Source organism: Trifolium pratense, linkage group LG4 (genome assembly GCF_020283565.1).
Source record: "Trifolium pratense cultivar HEN17-A07 linkage group LG4, ARS_RC_1.1, whole genome shotgun sequence".
NCBI classification, from domain to species: domain Eukaryota; kingdom Viridiplantae; phylum Streptophyta; class Magnoliopsida; order Fabales; family Fabaceae; genus Trifolium; species Trifolium pratense.
In genome coordinates, this window is record NC_060062.1 from 55,388,875 (window position 1) to 55,412,264 (window position 23,390).

Genomic DNA, 23,390 nt, shown 5'->3' on the forward strand with positions numbered 1-23,390 from the left:
AAATCGATGAACCCAAAAAAACAAATCAAAGTGAAAATTACTCAATCTTTTTTTGCTTTAAGTAAAAAAAATTAACTAAACCAAAAAAACTAAACTGAATTTGTTTGTTTTTTGTTTTTTGTTTTAATTAACCAAGGAAATGCAACAATAAATTTATTAAGCTTATGAATTCCACTTTGACTTTGCCTACGAGGTAACACTCAAACAATACGAGTCAACAACCTAAAATTTATCATTCTCTTTATCATTAAGTTCAACAAAACCATCGTTCTTCTCTTCATGCTTCAAATTCCGTGTTTCAAGGTCTCTTGAATAGTTTTCTATCTGTGTTTTCATTTCTTTAAATCCATTGCATGCATCAAGTTCTCTCGGGTACAAGAGCGGATCCAAACCTGACATATTGGTGTGGCTAAAAAAAACACGTTCAAAAATTTCATAGTTGAAAAAACATGTTTGATGCTTGCATTTGCTATCGGCAAGACCAAAGCCAACTTCAGAAGCTTATAAACCATATCAAATGCGTTGCACTTATTTGTTTTCACAAGTTTTGCACAAAGATCTTATGTTCTTTTAACTTTGCAAATTTTGAGTCACATCGAACATAATTCTAAAGCTGATGTCAGGATTATAGCTTGAAATTTGAGACCTAATTTCTAGATGTGTTTCCAACAATTCATAATCAACAACTTTAACACTTTCATTGTTTGAGTTGGGTAGAATTTCAGCATAGTATTAGTGCAGCCCGCAGGATATGATGTAAGCAAATTATATAATTAAATTTATGCAAAATCATAATTTACATAATTCGTTTGGGGCTTAAATATGCAAAAGGTCCATGTACTTACGGGTCATTTGAGTTTTAGTCTCTGTATTTTAAAAACCTTTCATTTTGTCACTGCACTTTCATTTTATTTTAAAAAAATAGTTCATAAGCTGACTTTTGTGCTAATATCAAGAACAAGTATCCAGATTTTAAATTCTATTTTTTTTTTATGTCGTCCTTGAGTCAAAGAGACCATTGGTGATTTGATTTCAACAATGATGTGATTTCTAAATCGGTGGAAAGTGTACTTTAGAAAGTGGAGTTGTTGTCAAGAAATGTTTAAGATGTATTTCAACTCTTACGCAACATTATGCTCTGGCAACATGTTATTACCCAAAGAGATGAATGAAATTCTCATGTGGATATGTTCTGGTGAATAACTGAGTGGAAATAAGAAGAAAAAAAATGTCAAGCTTTGGAAGGTACTGAAATATAACATATTTATTAGAAATCACCTCACTAATAAGATTGACATAGGAAAATGTCAAGCTTTGGAATGGAATTCATGTGGATATGTTCTTGGTGTTGTTGTGTTTGTATATTTTATTATTGTTGTTATAAGAAAATGGCATGTTGTTCTATTTGCTTTGTACATTGTGGTCAATCGGCTGCAGTTTCATATATGTGTCATTTTATTGCCTTTAGTTGTGACAATTCTTAATATCTTGCCTTTAGTTAACATTCTATATGTGTCATAAGCCATTCATATAGATTCCTTCAAAAAAAAAAGTCATTCATATAAATGACAATAGCTCGAAGATTTTTACCCAAACTCCACTACCAAGACCAATGTTTAATCTTACCACCGAATCGGTTTCATTTGATTTGTTTCATGATTTTAAGTTTTGCGTTATAATCACTATAACAAACTTTATCTTGAATTTTATTTGTTTTGTAATATTATACTTATATTGAATATTAACATTCAATATTTGATGTAGAGTAATAAGTCAGAGTAGCAAACAAGTTCTTCAATAGCCAAGTTTTTGGCCAATGTAAGACCTCTATAAACAACATAAAGTTTCACAAGCATCATGTCAGACGACTCACAAATGAAGCCAGAAAAGTCTGGTAAGTAAAAATATAAATTGTATCAGATAAGACCCTCATAACTAGCTCTAATCGGGGAACCTAAACAACTACCGTCAACGCTGAGGACCACACAAGAGAAGTTTTCATTGTTCCATTTGATGAACCTGTACTAACGTGATTAGAGGAGAAAAAAGATGTGAAAATCTCGACCAAGCTCCGGATGTTGAAGGATAGCTGATTTAAGGACAAGATTCATTGTTTAAATAAATTAAATTATGATATCTCCATATACACCAAACACCAGTCAAGAAGGAATTAGCTTGGGGACACATCGAGTCAACCTTGAGCCAATCATGTGGGTCAATTAAAAAGAAGAAAGTTCAGTCATTGAATTCAATGTGGTGCCAAAAGTTTCTAGAGAATGCATAGTCCTAAACACAATGAAGGAAAGTTGTTTCTTGGAGGTCACATCGAGTAAAAATAGAGGAAGTGTCCAACTTCCGATGATTGAGTAAGGATAAAGCAGGAACCGAATTATGACAGGCTAACTGTAAGAAAAAGATGATATTCGCGTGTAACTATTTTACTTTAAATAAAATGCAGAAAGTCAAAAGTTTAGAAATAAAAAAATGATCTTCGAATGTAACTATTCTACTTTATTTTATGTGCGCAACAAATTTGAATTGTGTAAAATTATTTTTGTAATAAAAATAAATTTAAATGCATATTGGTCTTCATATTTTCATAAAAGTAAAATTTAGATCCCTTATTAAAAAAAATGATTTTTTGGGCTTTTTTTTTTCCAAAATTTTAGTCATTATTTAATTATTGGCATTTTAATTTTTGAAGTAACAAAATTTGTTACACAGATTTTTAAAGACAAAAAAAAATTGGTATTTTATCATTTTTTGTGTTAGATAATTAAAAAATTTGAAATATCATTTTTTGTATTTTATCATTTAACCCGTGCCAAGCACGGGTCCGGATACTAGTTACAAAAAGTAGGAGGGATTAATTAAAGGAAGGAAATATTAATGTTAAAAAATTCTTGAATTCATTTAGTTTGAGATATTCTCACTCTTTCTTTTCTTTTTTTATACAAGAATAATACTTCATCTTGTATATACACATTCATTACTTTTAAAGAGGAGTAATAGAAAAGAAAAAAACTTACTTTACAAGATGAAGTACTTTATATAAAAAGAAACTTATAGAAAAGAAAAAACTTATTTTCTTATAAGCATTTAATTGCTAAATAAGAAAAAAAAAACTTTATAGAGACGAAAAATGTGTTTTGTCAATATGAAGACAAAATTCTATGTTTAGAGACGGAATTTTTGAGCCATAATTATTTGAATTTAGAGACGGACAATTCTATCTCCATTAGAGACGGATTTATTATGTTTTGAATTCAATGTTTAGAGACGGATGTTTATTTTTTAGTGACAGATAAATTCTGTCTCTAATCAGATACGACATATAAAATTCATCTCTGATAGTTTAGAGACAAGAAAATTAAAGACAAAATCAAATCGGTCTCTAATTCTGTCTCTAACATGCTTAGAGCATCCACAATGGAGCTCCCCAAATTTGAGTACTTAACTGGGTCTCATGTGTATACATCACACATTTATTATTTTTTAATAATAGTACCTAATAAGTATTTAATCCCTCCAACTCAGCACCTCTTAAAAAGTTCTAAATCGGTCTCACTAATAACTTTATAAGTAGGTCTCACAAAAATATATTATAATAAGGAGAGAGAGAGAGAGGGTACATATTTGAGAAACAGTACCTATTAAGTACTCAATGAGTTTTGCTCCGATGGTAGTACCTAATAAGTACCTAATAGGTACTACAAAAATGTATCTAACATGCATATAGTTTGTTCTCATTGGTAGGATAAATAACCCAAATTATCAAGCAATCAATTAGAAAAAACCAAATATTTCTTGTCTAATTTAATTTGGCATATTACGATCTCAGTTACATGGTTTTTGGTTGGAAGTTACTGTATTATTTATCGTCAAGATATCCTTACAAGTTACAACTAATGTTTTCTATATAGTGTCATGACCGTTATTTAGTAAGCATGTGTTCTCTTTACCATGCACCCGATGAAACAATGAAGCATATCTCTTCTCTTTTGTTCTTGCATGTTTGCTTACCATATTTGAAAGTGGCGTAGTTATTTTAGGAGTTGCACTTATCGCAACAACATATTTTTTTATATTTAGTGAGTCATAGTACTTTTCATAATATTAAAATAAGCCACATAAATTGCTTTGCATATAGTATCTACTGTTAGATATATGTGTTGAATCATGCTTATTGGTAGGCTAGTGCGTGTGTTTGTCTTGTAAGGCCTGTGGTCTAGCGCGCATGTGATTATTTAAGCCCAAGTTAGCTTGTTTGTGTTAGTTTGTTTGTCGTAACCGTTTTGTATACCTTCTGCATTCGCTATATAAGGCCTTGCATACCACTAATGAGAATAAGGATTTCATTTGCCCCAACATCTACAATAAATTTCTAATTAATTACCAACTTTTATTTCGCATGCATGTGACTTATTCTTATTTATTAATGAGTAAATACCCAAATTATGAAGATAGTTTAGAAAGAAAAAAAAAAACTTTATATTATTTGGAGGTGTGGAAATCTTTTCAGGTTTGAACATAAAGCTTTGTAGGTTTATTTGTCATGTATTTAATCTTCTTTTTTTCATTTTGATGGCTTTTTTAGTTAAGATTATTTTCTCATTAAAGTACCCCATCTAAACATACTCTAAAGGTTTTATTATTGATTGTCATTCGTGTACTACGCATGCTTCTATTATTGAGTTTTTTTGGCATTTCTCCAACTGTATGCGGTCAGTAAGATCTGGATTGTCTGATTGAGATTGGACGGTTCATGTTTTAAAGTCAGATTTTTTACTATTTTAAAAAATAAAATTGTATCAAAATCTGTGCCATTCAATTTTGATCTTACGACTAGAAGCTCATAAGTGTAGCCTGACTGCATGGTTATTGACATCATTGCATTCAATTCCGGGTTTTGAATAACTCTTATACTCATTTTTATAAATTTTTGCTTCATGGAAAAGAAAAAAAAAAAACCAATGGTATTAATATTCATATGCATATTTTTATTTTATTTTTGTCATTTTGCACTAGAGCAATGAGTGGTGTCCTAAGTCCTAAGTCCTAACTCCTAACTCCTAATTGTTTGATAACTGACCCTTGCTTTAGTTTGAAGGCACCATAATACCTTATCATATATCATCGCCCACATTCACAATTGGAGAAGTTGCTCCAAATTAATGAGATTAATGTGTGTAGTGGATTATTACATGAAAAATGGTAGCAACATGGGTCATGGGGTCCATCCATCTCCTTCTGCTTGTCTAGTGGACTAACCTTTTATCATTCACGCCTGTCCGGTGATATATCGAAGCGCCGAATTCTTTGATTTCAATGGCCAAAATAATATTTTGTATATTCCACTAATTTCTAACATATACATCATCTCCAATCAATAAAGGTTCTATACAAGATTTAGTCACAAAAAAAAAAAGGTTCTATAGAAGATAAGGTATATAATTGGGATAAAAACAATTGTTTAGGGAAGAAAATAAATATAAAAATGTGGTCTACTTGAGAATTGCGCCTAAATTATAAGAGGAAAAAGGACACACATTTTTAATTGTATGATAAATTAAAATTGTAGAGCTTCAAGGGAAGTCGCATTTAAACCATTAGATTTATGGATCTCAGATTGAAAATAAGTCGAGTTGAGTCGAACTATTTTGCATTACGAACTATTTTTTTTAGCTTAAATTTGACTCGTTTTAAATTCACGAAAAACTCAATTTGGCTCGTTAGATTCAACTTATTAAGTAAATCACATGATTTTAAAGTCGATTTTTTCTTCAAAATTGAATCTTCAACCTTTTAAACTATTTTTTTTAAAAAAAAATCAAACATTAAATTAAAATAAAAGCAATCTCAATTATATAATGGATAAACGCGTAAAAAATTCAAACCAGCATAAATATGTAGAAAAATATATAAAACTAATAGATCCTCTCACTTATATTTTGTAAGACATAGTTATGCTTCCATCTAATGTGAGACTTTAACTCGCACATTATATATATCAACATATCCCCTCAAGTGTGAGACTACGTCCATATCCATCACCACTCTCTTATTGCTCCCATATCGAGTTGAATCGGACATTGATATCACTGTTAGACCATGAGAGACAGTTTCATTGGGTTGGATCAAGACAATGAGACAAAAGCAACCACATAAGTGACTTTTGACACCACATCTTCATCCAAAGTCTTAATTCATTAGATTTATGAGTTCTCTCAGTTATAAGTTGCTCAACATTTACTGTTTCATCCAATGTAGAACTTTAACTCAAACATTTTACTCGCTAAGTTATTTGTCATCTACCATGGCCTCATTTTGACGAAAAATATGGCTATTGATGAGTTGGTCTGCTACTTCGATTCTCTTCACTGCATCAACCTTATTAAGGGTCCGAATATCAAATGTCATGTTTATGCTGTGTTGATTCAAAACGTCAAAGTGCTGCTTTTTCAAAGTAATATTTCTCTATGTTATAGTATTCTTAGAGAGCGAAACAATTGTGTGGATTTCTTAGCCAAGCTTTGAGCCTTTTCAAATTTCGATCTCACGATTCACGCATCTCCCCCAAAACAATTCTTGATATTCTTAAAAGCGATGCGGATGAAATTTTCTTCCTTAAAGAGTAATTCCCGTTTCTTTTTCTTTCTCTTATCTTTTGTTTGTTTTGATTAGATTTGTATAAAAAAAAATGTTTTTTTTATAAGCAATGTTAATTATTAATATTACAATGTTATGTTAGTTTTTTCTCGTTTGTCAGGACTTGAACCATGGACCTCCCCCGAAACAATTATTCGTGTGGGGTGCGAAGTTGATATTTACATAATTTATCTCTTTTCTGTTATGGCTTTGGTTACTGTTAGTTTGGGCCTAGTTTTTTTAGCTCTTTGAAATTGGGCCGGCATAGTTGATAAGGTAGAAAATTTCTCAACGCACCCACTCACTTTCTCCCCCACTCCCCAAAAAATTCGGAAAACGTTTTCCGAATTTTTGTTAGTGTAAATTTTACACTAAAAAACTGTTCGGAACGTATTTTCCGAATTTTTTTAGGTGCGCTAGGGAGTGCGGGAGAAATGTTGAGGTGCGTTGAGAAATTTTCGATAAGGTAAAGTCCTAATACGCTTGGGTATCTTTATTTATTTAGAAAAGAAGGTATTTATTGAATCCAATTTTTCGTGCGCCCTAGAAAACTTCAATCACCTCATGAAATGATCAAACTAATCATCTCGCTTTCTAGGATACGAGCACTTTTCACACTCTATGTAGCGAGTGTCGATATTTTAAGCTCAAACTCAACATATCCACCCTCTATAATGAAAAAAATCATGAAAAAAGGAATTTGCATTCTAGAAAGCGAACTCGGCTGCAGTTTGCATTCTAGAAAGCGAACTTCCCCCCCCCACCCACCCCCTCCCAATCCCAACATATCTTTTCTCCCCCTGAATTTCCTTTTTTGCCCTTGCGAAAAAATTTCATAATGTGTTTTTCGTAGTTGGAAAATATGTTCCGAATTTTGTTTTCCAAAGCAAAAAACAAAATTCGAAAAACACATTCCGAAGTTTTTTTCCCAAGGACAAAAAAGGAAATATATGTGGAGAAAAGAAATGTGGTGGGTGGGAAGGGGGGGAGGGTTTGAGATTTTTTCGGTTTATCCCCCAGTGAGCCCAATATAGTTTGGTTAGAAGACATTCATTTCCAAATTGCCCAATATCAGTTTGGTTAGTTGATTAGAAGACATTGAATCCATTTTTTTTTTAAAAAAAAAACTATATGAAAATTGCTTTTTAGGCCCCCACGTTCCTCCCAAACCCCCCAAAAATCCCAAATTACCCCAGTTTTGGTCCCAGTATAGTTCGGTTCCTACAAATCGAAACCCATAAGTTTCGTTTCTCATATACCGAATTAGTGTTTTGTTGCAATATTATGCTAAAAATCTAGGAAAAGTGTGGATTCGGTAATTACGAACCGAAAACGCTTTGCTTCGGGTCCTACGAACCGAACATGCTTGGATTCGGTATTTATGAACCGAAGTGGTGTATCATTCGACTGCAAACTCCAAAACTGATAACAGTTTCATAAAACAAGAAGAACAAGGGTGGAAGGGCGATTCTTGAGGGTTTGGAGCGCAAATTCAAAGGGCAAAAAAAAGAACAAGAGTTTCAATCTGTTGCTTCACAAATCGTTTTTTAGGGGATTACATTTTCTTGCTTTGGATTCTGTCACTTTGACAAGTAAGAATTCAAATTAATATCTCTCATTTTCTGGCTTTCGATTATGTTCTTGATTATATTTTCATTTCGTTCTTCATTCTGTTATTGATTCCATGGATTTGGGATGTTAATTTAATTTAGGGTATAGGATTTGGATTTGTAGTTTGGTCTATGTGTGCCAAGTGTTTGATAAAATGCTTGAATGAGTAACTGTTTGATTGATTGTGTACTGATTGGTTGATATTACCATGCTATGTTACAATTATGTGAAGTTGATTTGGATTTGTAATGTTGTGTATTTTCGGTTTGTAAGTACCGAAATTCTGGATTTTTTTAAAAAAAAACACACTTCGGTTCATGCGTACCGCACTCATGTATTTATGTGAAAAAGATTTCGGGTTGCAGGTACCAAATTGGTTGTAAGGACAAAATGGTGAACATGGGATGGGGGGCTTGGGAGCATAATAGGAGGGCCTAAAAAGCAATTTTCAAACTATATTGGGGATAAGTTGTTATGACAATTTGGAAAGAGTATTTCTTCTATTGGAGATTTTGGAGTGAGGAGCAAGGAGCGTGGAAAAGTGTGTGGTAGCTAACATTTGGAGTTTTAGACAATTTGTAAAGAGACTTGATTTTTTGACTCTAAAATGCTTGTAGCATTTTATTCATTATAATTATAATGGTTTGTACATACAAGAATATCAATCATAATATAGAAACTAGTTATAGAGCATATGTTGTCTTACCTTGTATTATCTAAAATGAGAGTTAACAATATTTTGACAAAACTTATAAGTGCTGATTAGAATGATTGACTCCCTTGTTGATAGAAGCTTTGAGTAGTAATGAACATATGCAAATAATATAAGTTTGTTTATAGAAAAAATATTTTAATATTTTGTTTTGTATGGGAAGCATTGTAGTTACGTTCTACCTAGTTCTATCCGACAAGATATAAAATTTCTAAGAAACTTTTTTGGGCTAACACGACTGAAATTTATGGACTTGATAATATTGAAAATTCAAACTAACAATTTTAATTAGTGATACCAAAGAAAAAGAAGAACCAGCAAAAATAGCTGACTGATGCTAGCAAAAAAATTACTCTATCAGATTCAAGATAAATACTTCCAAAGATTTTCATTTGAATATATTAAAATGTTGGTGGCCTATAATCAACAAAAAGTTAGCTTAAAAGTTGAGGTTTGCATTAATCCTTATAAACGTTATTTATGTCGTATCTCTAGTCAATGTGGAACTTCTAACATACCCCTCACGTCCAGAACTGAACAAGCTGAAACATGGAATAAACAACGGCTGACCCAAATATAAGAGTTCTCCACAATAAAAAACAATAAATGGATTTATGATAAGCTATGATACCATCTTAGAATTTGGATGGCCTATAATCAACCACAAAAGTTAACTTGAGAGTTGAGGTTTGCATTAATCCTTAAAAAGACTATCTATGTCATATCTCTAGCCAGTGTGAGACTTCTAACAAAAGATTTGATATTTATTTCTTTCATTTTTTTCTTTTCAATTTCGTTAAAGATTTTGATTTATATCCCTTCTCTTTGTTTTTTTTTTTTTTGAGAAAGTAGGCGTTAAATAAGTAAATAAATAAAAATATATTATTAGAACTTGGTAGAGGATTAGAAAACACAAGAGTTGTCGATCTAATTGAGATGTCTTTTATTTTTTTTTATGTTATTATGTTCTTACTTCTTAGTTCACAAAAAAAAAAAAATATATATATATATATATATACATAGGAAGCCCTGGATCATGTTTATATTTATAAAAATGTTGAGAATATCTTGATACATCCAAAACATGCATCTTATTAACTATTTGAAGAATTACAAATTATTAAAAAAACATTTTAATTTTCAAATTAACCAAACTTTTGAGGTATTGAGCTCTTTAAATATATTTAATTATTTGACGTTAACTCTTAACTAATCACGTTCTTCATTCCCCCCACTACCAGGCAAATCCTTGAATTATATTTATGTTCTTAATCTCTGCTGTGTTAAGGCCACACATCACCTAAGCACAATATGGGGCTAATTCCGTAATATTGATAAAACTTTATTGATTTATTTTGTGATTTTTGTTTTCTGAATGAGGACCGTTCACAACATGAAAAGGTGGAGCACTGTAGAAGATTAGAAAGTCACTACAAATGTAGATATATATGTCATCAATTCTAACAAAAGAGAGATAGTCACGTATGTGTTTTATAATATGCAAGAATGAAACATTAATTTATTAATTTTTTATTGAAATCCTTTTGAAAAAAAAATTTATTCACAATCGAACTAAGGATCGAATTCAAGACTTTATGCATCAAATTCCTCATCACTAGAGCAAAAAGACTGGCTTGTAAGTCTATAATTTTTGTTTATAATCGAGTTGAAATTCAAACTCAAGATTTCATGCATCAAACTCCTCACCACTAGATCAAAGATAATGGCTTGTAAGTCTTCATAATTTATTATCCTCTTTTTTGTAAAGTAATTAAATCATGAATTTTGTCCCTATAAAATAAAAATAGTAGTACTAAATTTGTATTAAATTTACTAAATTTGGGAGAAGAATCACACTATTAAGAAATGTGACGTGTTTTTTGTTTGAACAAAAGAAGCAACTTCCAACAAATTAACAAGTAACTCCTAGGGTCTTATCTTACATTGATTACAAAAAGAAAAAACAGGAACTTTGTTGAAACTTTATGGCATCATATTGGCAGGGGCACTATAGCTTTTGGTCTTCTATCAAGTCATTCAGCCAAACTTGAATATTTTTAAATTGTGAATGTGAGTTTGTTTAATAATTCATGTCTTAAGTGGATTTGTATCAAATCTACAGAAAACAACATTGATTAAAATGTGTTCTTTTCCTTTCAAAAGTTCTTATTGTTCGAATATTTTATAATATTCTAATAATTTTATGGGGCAAATATTTTTATATATAATTATATTAGCTATTTTATCAATTAGAAGTCTTAATTGATTAAATGATCAAATAAAGTTAAAAGGTTAATTAGATTTCTATTTATAAATTAATTAATTAATTAATTGGATATGAGTTCAATATGAATGGATGTCAGGATGGCGCTCATTTCGGAATAATGGGAACCCTAATTGATCATCACACTATATATAGGCTATAGTCCCCAATATACCTTAAATAATTTCTTCTCCTCATCTGAAGAGAACTCAAGGCATTAAGGTACCGGTTGAGGGAGAACCATACAAGCCAACAGATGCTAGTCGTCCGTCTCTCTTTATGTGTTTCAGGATTACTACTGAGAGACGCTGCGGTTAGTTCATCTCATTGATTTGTCATCCAGGTATCATAATACTGATCTTTGATAAATCAACATGTCGCTCATGGATTCGTCATCTAGGTATCCTAATACTGATCTTTGATAAATCAACATGTCGTAGATCCTGTTTTATATACATGCTCATGTTATTAGGCTTCCGCACTAAAGTAAAATTATGGATTTATAATCTTTATTATTGAGCATAATTTATATGATTAAATTATTAAGGTAATTCCAACAAGTGGTATCAGAGCAGGTTTCATCGTTGATTTATCGGAATTATTTGGATTTCAATTTTTTGAATCATACTATTCGGACGAACCTCCTGTTTTATTGAATGGCAGGTTTTACTTTTATATATGAATATTCCGTTTCTATTTTCCCTTTGTTGCCTGAAACGTGAATATTTGTTTGTGTCATTACTTGTACTATATTATATGCATATAGTTGACCATTATAGACTTCAGCAAATTAAGATTGGTAATACTTGATTCATGAAATTCTTGTAACCAGATGTTGTGGGTCAGTGTTTTATATGCATGTCATGTCTATTATGTTTAAGGGAACTTGAAGCTTTGCTTCTTAAAACTTCTGTTACTGCAAGAAAAGTTGTTGCTTACTGCTGCAAATATTTTTTTTTCCTTTTCTCAATCGGTTATTTTGGCATATGATATGACACTGCATCATCAATTTTTAAGCAAATTCGGTTATGAATTTTGTCTAAAGTTAGAATTTGATCTTCATAAAGTTTATGTGATTTTCGGCTCTGTTTCTATATTAGACATTTGTACGTTTTCTTTATGGTTTAACTATACATTTGTTCCCTTACGTTTATTTTAGGTTTCAAGTTAGTCCTTTCCGTTAGTTTTTTCACTAACACCGTTTGAACAGTACACATGTCAGCATGTCCAAGTGCCACGTGTCAGTCCACATATGCAAATTGACTGCCACATGTGACAAAATTGACGAAAAGGACTAATTTGAAACCTAAAATAAACGTAAGGGACCAAATTGATACTTTTTAAACGTAAGGGACCAAATTGAAACATAAAATAAACGTAAGGGACCAAATGTATAGTTAAGCCTTTCTTTATTTATAAAGTTTATTGTCTAAAATAAGGATTTAGACTTAATTTTGGCGATTAAGTTTTTCAAATCAAATTTTCAGATTACTTACGGTTTAAAATAAGGATTTATATTTGATTTGAAATTATGAATTGATTCATCTTATTCAAAGGCGGCTTGGAGACATGTACGAGGTTTACGACAGTATAGGGCCTCAAAAATTTTGAGGGCCTCAACTCAAAATTTTAAGGTTCTATAATATTACTTATATATTATTTATACTTATAAAATATCAGATGTATATTAATAGATTAATTCTTAGGCCCTAAAATAATAGTTATATATTGTTAATGTTCATAAATATCATATAAGTATCAATATATTAGTTATCTATACTCGTAAATATAGTTGTAGTCCATTTTAATCTTTGCATAAAATTTAATCTTAGATTATGATGTTCCTTTTTGACGTTATATACAAAGATAATTACTTTGTATTTCTTGTTCCATTTAATTTAATGCAAGATTTAATATTGATAATTTATATGTTTACAAGAATGTTTTTTTATATTATATGCAATTTAAATCGATAATTTTTTTAATTTTTTTAATTTATTAAGAGGTCACTTTTATATTTTGCGCAGAGCCTCCTAAAACTCGGAAATGCACCTGCTTGTACTTAAGGTTTATTTTGAGAAAGCATATAAAGATTCAATATATACATATATATTTGGTTATTATATATATTTTTTTAGAAAATCAATTGTCGTTAAAGATTCTCAAAATATTTTGATCCAGTTTGTTACGTCCAAAAAATAAAGTGTTTGATTCTTTAAATTTTGGAAAATATAGATTCTATAATTATTTGTTTATTTATAGAATATAAAGTTTTGTTTCCCTCTATTCTGGAAAATATCATTCTAGAATTATTTGTCTATTTGTTTAAAGAATTATTGAGTATGTGAATCAATTGTGGCATGAATATTTTTTTTGTTATATATAAAGATTTAATTTTTATTTAAAATTAAATATTTGGTTTATAGCATGATTGTGATGTTTGAGTTTATTGTTATTATGTTACTACAATAATTTTCTTTTATCATTCTCTTCGGATATATCTCATGTCAATTTCAGTTTGCTTGTGAGTTTGTTCTGACATTAAGGGATGCCGAATAATCTTATGATTATCAATCTTCTTTGCTATGCATGCCTCTTGATCTCTCAAATTTTGATTCCCTTTTTGGCATTGTAACAAAGGTTGGAGTCCTCAATTACATGATCTCATTATTGCAGCCATTGTCAATATTTTGTGGATGGTTTGGAAATGCAGGAACAATGTCAGATTTAATGATATTTATCCCTATTTTTCTCGTGATCTGATCTATGTGAAAAGTCTTATTCATCAAGCAGCTCATTATTCCAAAGGTCACATGTACTCATCTATAAAAGAATTTTCTATCCTCAAGCATTTTGGTGTTGATTGTCATCCTCTCCCTCCGCCATCTATTAAACAAGTCAATTGGATCATGCCTCCTAGTTTTTGGGTGAAGTGCAATACTGATGGAGCCTCTAGAGGTTCTCCAGGTATATCATCTTGTGGTGGCATCTTTCGAGACCATCTTGGTACTTTTTTAGGTGCATTTTCAGCTAATATTGGTGTTGCAACCTCTCTTTATGCTGAAATTTGCGCTGCAATTTATGCTATTGAATTTGCTTCTGCTAAAGGATGGACCCATCTTTGGCTTGAATGTGACTCTATCCTCTTAGTTCAAGCTTTTACTAATGTGAATATGGTCCCTTGGAAGCTGAAGGTTAAATGGAAAAATTGTCTTCATATCGTTAGAAATTTTCGTTTTAGATTTTCTCATATTTATAGAGAAGGAAATACTTGTGCAAACAGATTAGCTAATGCGGGTTTTTTTGTTGATGGGTTAGTCTGGTGGGACCAATTACCAAGTTTCTCTAGAGAGAGTTTCTTTAGAGATATAGTTGGTTTGTCTAATTATCGCTTTCGCTAATTTTGTTTTGATGGGTTTGGTTTATGCCCCCCCACCCTTTCTTTTGTTTTTCATTTTAATAATACTTTTGGTGAGATGGTAGAAGAGTGGTAGTGCATTGAGGTGCAAACATAGTTGGGATGTCGATGACTTACTATGATGTCATGCTCTCCATTTTTGCTTAAAAAAAAACAAGAAAAATAAAATAGTGCTCATTATGAATACCTCAAAGGTTAAGACAAATAAAGAATAATAAGGAAATATGATCTAAACTGACAAATTTTAATGATGTTGAAAGACACATCAATCTGGTGGGGAAATAAGTCGGTGAAGATTGATGATTTTTCAACTATTTGTTAGATTGTTGTTACTTATATTTGTATTTAAAAGACAATTTGGTGAATCATTAATTGAATTAAGTTTAGTTTTATTATTATAAATTCTTGATTATTATTTTAAATCGAAGGATTCAATTTGTCTTTTAAATACAAATATTATTATAGTCAATTCATTTATGACTTGTGACAGTCTAGAATTTTTGAAAAATTTGAGAAATATAAACTTCGGTCCCATGTTAATGAACATTATGAGACGAAAATTGCAAAGTTTCTTGAAGATATTGAGTTTGGGGGAGAGATATGGTAAAAGAACAAAATTGAGTGAGGAAGAATTGGTTCTAAATCAATACATATAGTTACTTTATTTATATAGTAAATTTGGGTTCTCATAAGGATATTAGTGTTTTTTCTCTCAATTAAGTTAAGAGATTAATTCATGAAGATCAAACTCAATACCTTCAAGAATTAAAGCATCACGTGTCATAAAGTATTGACTGAAAAGAGAAATCATATTCGTTTTGTTTTGAAAACTCTATTAGGACAGTCACGACACTTGTTACTTATTATAGTTTTTGGAGCTAATTAAGATGAATATCAAGATAGTGTTTCTTAATGAAAACATTAAGAAATACAATAAAATGCAATCAGATGAAACTTTATGTCAATAGACACAAAGTAGATAATGTGCCAACAAAATAAATCCATTTATTTGTTAAGAAAGTTGTCTCATTATTGATACCAGAAAAGTCTCATAAAGTGATTGTCTCATTTTGTTTTGAGATGTATATTTTGGAGAGCTGTGGGTTATACAGGTTTAATGAGAGTATGCTTATATTTCTTATAGTTTAATGAGTCGATTTTATATTATTTAGTCAACGGTGATATATGATTATTGTGCAAAATCAAGAAATCACTAACAAAAGTTTAGTGACAAAAGATCTTTGACAGATATCTTTTGTATTAGGCATTTTGATACTTAGAATTCTCAATGTATCATTCGGTTATCACAAAAGAGTTATATCAATAAAGTTGAAAGTAAATTCGACATAAGGTCAACAAACTAAGAGATTACCTTAATCATAAAGGGAGACTATTAGTCTTAATCATTTTCCAAAAGAAAAATTTGGAAATTTAGAAAATAAAGTATTTTCCTATATGCTTCAGCTTTGAGAAACTTATGTACGATCTTACTTATACGCATCCGGAAATAGTGTATATGATAAGATCATTTGGCAGGTACATGAGCAATTCAAAATTTGAATTGTTGAAATGAGGCAACCATCAGTATTGTTATAGAGAACAATAATTTGTGCTCACTATCGGAGATCTAACAATTTGGAGATCATCAGAATGTTCGACTCTGATCATTTTGGATGTCTATATATAATGGGACATTTTAACTCAAGAAATGACTGTAAGTATTTATGTCATTTGGTTGCATAAAGCAAAAGATTTTGAAAGACAATTCAAGTTATACTGTGACATAAGTCGGTCAGATAATGTTCCAACAACTATTATATAAAGTTTGTTGACTTATTAGTTGTTGTTGACTCACTAATCAAGTTTATGCAAGTTGACTCACTAATCAAAGTTGTGACACCTAAGGTCTTTCATATTATTTTTGTCACTAAGGATGTCTTGGATTAGTGGAGTCTCTCATTCGTTATGTTCTAATTTTGGTTATTGATATTGATACAGATTTTGTTAAGGTTTTCTGCAGAAATAAAGTTTGAGGTTATTATTGTTAATAACCGGTTCTGTTTGGTGCAAATATTGAATTTCCAAACTTGTGTTGGACTAGTTGGAAATAAGCATGATTTAGAGTTCACATTGCATAAAATTTCCATGCCACTCATCCATATCAGATCTATGTCGTCAAGTATATTGATGTGGTGGTCGTCGGGGTTCCGTCACGTTATACGTCAGTGACGAAAGCCGCGGTGGTCCCATTATTGGTGTTTGAGATGAACCAGATTGTAAAGTTGAAATCTAAAGATAAATAGCATTCAGATGCGCGCCTAAGGAACAATGATATAATTATAACGATATGTAGCCCAAGTGGGAGATTGTTGGAATATTTAATATTACAATAATATTATGTGGGCAAATATCTTTATATATAATTATATTAGCTATTTATCAATTAGGAGCCGCCAATAGCAGTAGAATGGGTGCATAAGGTGAAGCATTTACCTGATGGCTCAAGTGCAAAGGCAAGACCTGTGGCCAGGGGACTCTCACAAAAGTCTGGCATTGATTCCAAGGAAATGTTATGTCAATCAAGTGTAGTGACAAATGTTGAAGCAAGGTGTGGAGCATCTGCTCACAGTGTGCTAGAATTTCAATCGGAAAGCTTGGCACCAGTTGCAAGATTGGAGATAGTAAGACCTGTGATGGCAATAGAAAACCAAGTGAATTGGCAAAGTGTTCAACTAGATGTCAAGTCTGCAGTAGAGAATGGCAAACTTGAGAAGGATGTATATGTTGAACAACCACAAGGTTTCAAGGTTGAAGGTGCAAAAGATAAAGTACCTAAGGAACAAGAAGAGCTTGAGTTGATGGTTGATATATTGACCAAGCTACTGAATATTGAAAGATTTAAAGACTTGAAGAAGATCCTGAAGGTCACAAGTTTGGAACATTTTATTACAGGGGGTGTGTTGAAATGTAATTCAAATGCCCTATCAGATGTTGAGAATAAGACAAGGTTGAATTGTCAGCTTTGATAGTTTGATTTAAGGAGGAGTACTGGTTCAGGAAGAGTTTGAATTAAGGAGGAGTATTGGTTTTATAATTCAAACTCTGCTATTCCTGATGTTGCACCAGATGTTGTAGCATCTTCTCATCCAGATGTTGTACCAGATGTTGAAGCATCTGTTCAGCCTCTGAAGCGTTTTAGCCTCTGAGGCAATATATCATCTGAACCTCGCAGCCTCTGAAGTTGATAGGTTCTGAACTATAGGAGGCTTTGAAGCTCTGCTTTTGGTTCTGATGCACGTTTATGTTTTCTTAGTTAGTAGTTAGCAGTTAGTTAGTGATTACAGCTGGTATAGTTTGTTAAGTCAGTTACATGACATATTTTGTATATATAAAAGTTGTAATCTCTCATTTGTAATTAACTCAATAGAATAAGACTTTACTTTTCCTTTATTCACTTTCTGCTTATTCTAATTCATCCTCTTCTCTCATATTTCATTATTCTGTGTTTTTTATTTTGAGACTAATTCCCCAACAAAACTAACTTTTATTTTTTTTAAAAAAATAATAATTAACGCAACTTGGACTAAGATAGGGGGGATACGAGAGAAGTTTCAAGTATTTTCGAATTAAACAAAAAACATCAAATCAAATAATAATTAAATAAAAGAACAAAAGCATAAGCTAACTTATAATTTTAATTATACAATAGACCTAACCAGGTGTGCTTCCAAACCCATTACCAAATTAACAATCATCCTAATCCTAATAAAAAAAAACCATGTTAATCACTAATTATGAGGTGCAATATACCCTTTAAATAATCAAGTATTTTATAGGATAGAAAAACTAAAATTGATAAGACCAATGACTGAGAATACGACAACAACAAAAGAAAATAAAAAGTAGTGGATTCATTACACACGTATCTATTGGTTTGGTTTTTGGTTTGGACTTAGGTTTTGGTTCGGATACAGGTTTGGTTATGTAGACTTTTGTGCAGATAAGAACGACCCCTCTCTCTATCTCTCTCATCACTCTCTCTCACTCTCTCTCTACAAACCACATTACCGCCTTCAACTCCTACAAGAATCCATTCCCTCTTTCACCTCCCCAAAACTCTCTCTCTCTCTCTCTCTCTCTCTCTCTCCAATAGGCAACACACACAATACCCACTTTCTCACATTTATCACAAAAATACACAAAATTTCAGTAACTCCAATCAGTGTTAATCAAATGGCGTTCGAGAATCAAGACACAGTCCGTGAAATTAAGCCAAAAAACAGAAGAATCATGGTAAATTCAAAACCCTTTTTTTAATTTAGCTCACACTCATTATAGCTTCATTATTTTTTAGTTGACTTGAAAAACCAGTGTTAATTTTTTTTGAGAATGTAATGATTTTGGGTTAAATTTGTGATTTTGAATAATGGGTCTGATTCAAAATTTGATTTTTTGTAAAGGGTGCTGGAGGACCAGATGATGAGGAAAATAGATGGCCACCATGGTTAAAACCTCTGCTTAAAGAACGTTTCTTTGTTCAATGCAAGTTGCATGCTGATTCACATAAGAGTGAGTGTAATATGTATTGTTTGGATTGTATGAATGGTGCTCTTTGCTCTCTTTGCCTCAATTATCACAAAGATCATCGTGCTATTCAGGTTTGTCACTACCATTCAATTCATCAAAATTTGTAAATTTTTTTCTGTTATGTTTTGTTTTTGTTTTGGTTCTTGTGGTCTCTGACACATTTATTGTCTTTTTTCTGATACTCCTATGTTTGTTAAAACAATCACTTTTAATTTGGATTTGTTCCTTTTTATGTAACTTGGATTCAAAAGTTTGATCTTTCCATTTCACCATTGAGATTTGAACCTTCATTGATTGAGTTCTGTTTTCAATTTCATGTAACCAACTGTAAAATTGTTTACTTAGTCATAAATATCCTGTTTTGGTTTGAATTTAATTCATTACACATTCATAATTAAGATTTTTCATTGTGAATCTGATATTTGTTCACGGCTAACACTGATTTTATTTTTTTCATAATCAAGTTTACCGGTTTAAAATCCGGCGTTGAGAGTGGTACACATGAGGTTCTGTGTTCGATATCATCAGCTCCATTGTGTGATGGAGTGAAAGTAACCACTCGACACAATGGAAAATGTTTTGGCTTTTCAATTCAATGCAACAAAATTGTTATTCCTTTTTAATGAACTGTTTTTGTATGTGTGTTTGATACAGATAAGGAGGTCTTCATACCATGATGTGATTAGGGTGAATGAGATTCAGAAGGTGTTGGACATATCAGGGGTTCAAACCTATATCATCAACAGTGCAAGAGTTGTGTTCTTGAATGAGAGGCCTCAGCCAAGGCCTGGTAAAGGTGTCACAAACACATGTGAAGTCTGCGAGCGCAGCCTTCTTGATTCCTTTCGATTCTGTTCTCTTGGTTGCAAGGTAATTACATTCCTTATAACAATGTCTTCCGCTTCCATCCATGTGAAGAAGATTAACTCCCAAAATATTAGTAATAATAATCCGCCACCAAAATTTTGGCTGCTAAATCCACGATTTTAACATTTCAATTCGTTAATACTAATGTAATTGTGGTTGCGGTGTTGCTATCACATTTGGTTTTACCACAATTTTCAAAATTATAAAGACTTCAATGCATTACTTGAATGTTAATGCATTGAGGTCACATCAGCTACATTTGACCTCATAAGAATGGTGTACTGTAGCTGCATTCGACCGTAATTCTCTAAAATATAAGACTCGCACCGTTATTTTTTTATTTTTTTTATCAATCCACTATTTACTACTTGATCAATGATATATCTTTTTTAAGAAAAAACTATTTGCTTTATTTTCAAGCTAGCATTTAAAATGGGTTGACTTTGCTTATAATCATGAATGCTAATGTAGGTTGATTTTTAAATATTCAAATTGTTGCTATACCCAACATTAGAAATTTGTTACTTTCAATATATGGATACTTTTGCATTCAATTTCATTGACTTGTCAAAATATTTGATTCTTATTTTGACTTTTCGAGTCTATGTATTGAATACTAATCAATGTCTATGAATTCTAGATTGTTGGAACTTCAATGAATTTCCAGAAGAAGAACAAGTTAGCTGCAATGATGTCAGACTCAGAGGATTCATACAGCAGCAGTTGCAGCCATGGAAGACTGAAGAACATCAAGGTGCAAAGCTTCACTCCTTCAACACCACCACCAACTTCAGTTAATTACAGAACAGCCAAAAGAAGAAAGGGAATTCCGCATCGCGCACCAATGGGAGGACTAGTCTTGCAATACTAATGAACAGTTAATAATTTTAGGTTATTGCTATAATGCCCTTAATGGATTAATGGATTTGGCTCCCCTACTGTAGGTGATTTTCCGTATTCACGTAGTCAGATTATCAGTGGTCATCGACCAACATTGGAGGATTCATATTCAAGCTCGTTTTTTTCTGAACTGTCCAATCTTGGTCGAACTGTCACTGATGTTCTGACTTTGTGAATGCGAGATCACCTTACCGAAGGGAATCCGAGTTCTTACCCTTATTATAGATACAAAAAAAATTACTAGTATGTGTCAATCCGGCTTCATCAGTTCCAATGCTAGAGCTTTTTTGTGAAAAGGGCCAGTGTTGGAAGTGTTGGTGTTAATAGTGTTTGTTTGTGTATATAGGAAAAATCCAATAGGAGTGGAAAAGGTTGAGAAATTAGAAAAATAAAACATCTGTAATATACTATAGTTTGATAAAAAGGAATGGTGTAGGAAAATAATCAAAAAGTTCCTTTGGACCAAAGTTAAAGATGGTAATGACAATAGTATAGGTTGGTTTTCTAGAGTAATTATGTAAGTTTTGGGGGTGTAAATAGTTGGTGGATTTAGTGAAAAAGGTGGGGGAGGTGACAATGACAGTGTACTCTTTTACAAATATAGATGAATTATCTGTAATGTGAAACTGTGAAATAATAATAATGATGATAAATTATATAATTGGTGTGTTCTTTCTATTTTTTTAATTTATTTTTTAGTCAAAAGACAAATATGATCTAAAAAAAAAATACATGGTTAATTAGTTCGATGATGATTGAAACTAAACTTAGTAAGGAGGACACCGTATTATTCCCACAACTGCGATTAAGAGGGACTGAAATCACTTTGATGTTAGAGTTGACTCTCTAATCAAATTAGAAGATCAAATGAGTCGGATATTAGCTGTGAAAAAAATACACAGAATTTTAAATAAAAATATACTCAAGCACATAATTCATTTTTCTTTTAGATTGTTTACTAAATAAATTAATATTATTTATCCATAAAAAATAAAACTTTATTTCTTTTCACTTTTTCTACTCTATTTTTATATATCTTTCAAATTTTACATAATTTTATAACCAAAATCAATTTTAAAGTCAGTAAGGGTAGTTTAGTTTATAGATACTTTAAAATATTGTTGAAAAAAATTGCATTTTAAATTTTATACTTCATCACACTAATAGTGTTATTAGAATAGTATTAAAATATTCAATTAAAATATATTTAAAAAAATTAAATTTTATATTGGGATATATATTTTAAAATATTAAATTAAAATATATTTAAAATATTCAATTAAAATTTTCCAAAGTATTATTAACATGCAATTTTTTTTTCCTTAAAAATAATTAACATACAATTTTTATTTATTTTTAAATTTTTGAATAAGAGTGACCTAAATTTTTTCCTTTATTATAAATGAATAATGACAAAGTGAATTTCTTTTAATTTAAGTTTTTTAGTGGTGATGACAATGACATGACCCATTTATGCCGGCGACTTACGTGGAAGCAGTCAAGGTTGGGTTCTTGTTCAATCCACGTGTCGAAGTATTATTGGATATCTGAAAAGCAAGACCTATTTTAGTTCTCGAAATTTGAGCCTAGATTAGCCGACCTTTTTATTTAGTCAGAAAAACAAAACACGATTGTTGTGTTGTGTGTGTGTGTGGCGGCTTCGTGTGGATTGCGTCGTGTTTTTAGGACCGGGACCCACATTTAAGTTAATCTAACGGCTAAGGTTTTATCATTATTTGACGGCTGTGATTAAGATTGATTTTTTTTTCCCCTCATTTCTAGGCCACAGTGTCTTGTCATGTTGCTAAAAATAGGAAGGTTTTTGGAATCTAAGTTCAGTGGTCGTCATAAATGTGGGAGATTAATAACCATTGGCAAAAGCATACGTGGGGGGGTGGGTTTGGGGTAAAATGTACAAGTGGTGTGATGTGTCATTGTTTGGGAATTTTCTATGCTTAGCAACGTGTCCAAGGGTATAGTCCATGATAGTGGGAAAGGAATCCACCAAAAATTAATACTCTTTCAGTTTTAAAATGAGTCTTCAATTTGATCGTATACACTAAATCACATTTATTTTAACTGGCGGCTTGCATATGTAAGATGTGCGACGGCATCGGGTCTCAAAATTTTGAGGGCCTCAACTCAAAATTTTGAGGTCTTATAATATTACTTATATATTATTTATACCTATAAAATATCAGATATATATTAATAGATTAATTTTTAGGCCTGAAATAATAGTTATATATTGTTAATGTTCATAAAATATCATATGAGTATCAATAGATTAGTTATCTATACTCGTAAATATGGTTCTAGCTAGTCCATTTTAATCTTTGCATAAAATTTAACTTTAGATTAGGAGGTTCATTTTTGACGTTATA

The 23,390-nt window shown here is 31.3% G+C and overlaps 1 protein-coding gene and 1 long non-coding RNA gene across 2 annotated transcripts; one reads left to right on the plus strand and one right to left on the minus strand.

Moving 5' to 3' along the window:
- Positions 1-4,807: 4,807 nt before the first annotated feature.
- Positions 4,808-19,810, minus strand: LOC123921071. Its single transcript, XR_006813909.1, has 3 exons — positions 19,677-19,810; positions 18,191-18,193; positions 4,808-4,818 (listed from the first exon to the last, which is right to left on the minus strand). It is a non-coding gene; the product is annotated as an uncharacterized LOC123921071 (long non-coding RNA).
- On the plus strand, positions 18,388-21,667 carry LOC123921070 (protein RGF1 INDUCIBLE TRANSCRIPTION FACTOR 1). The gene is made up of 4 exons (XM_045973465.1): positions 18,388-18,945; positions 19,113-19,310; positions 19,894-20,109; positions 20,747-21,667. The coding sequence occupies exons 1-4, from the start codon at positions 18,886-18,888 to the stop codon at positions 20,975-20,977; spliced, it is 705 nt and encodes a 234-aa protein (XP_045829421.1). The 5' UTR covers positions 18,388-18,885; the 3' UTR covers positions 20,978-21,667.
- The last annotated feature ends 1,723 nt before the right edge of the window (positions 21,668-23,390 follow it).

What these genes read in the sequence shown, in the direction of transcription:
- LOC123921070 (XM_045973465.1), top strand. Translation starts at nt 18,886, where the DNA reads ATGGCGTTCGAGAATCAAGACACAGTCCGTGAAATTAAGCCAAAAAAC. An exon ending in CAAAAAACAGAAGAATCATG is followed by an intron (nt 18,946 to 19,112) that starts GTAAATTCAAAA and finishes TTTTTTGTAAAG; the next exon opens with GGTGCTGGAGGACCAGATGA. An exon ending in AAGATCATCGTGCTATTCAG is followed by an intron (nt 19,311 to 19,893) that starts GTTTGTCACTAC and finishes TGTTTGATACAG; the next exon opens with ATAAGGAGGTCTTCATACCA.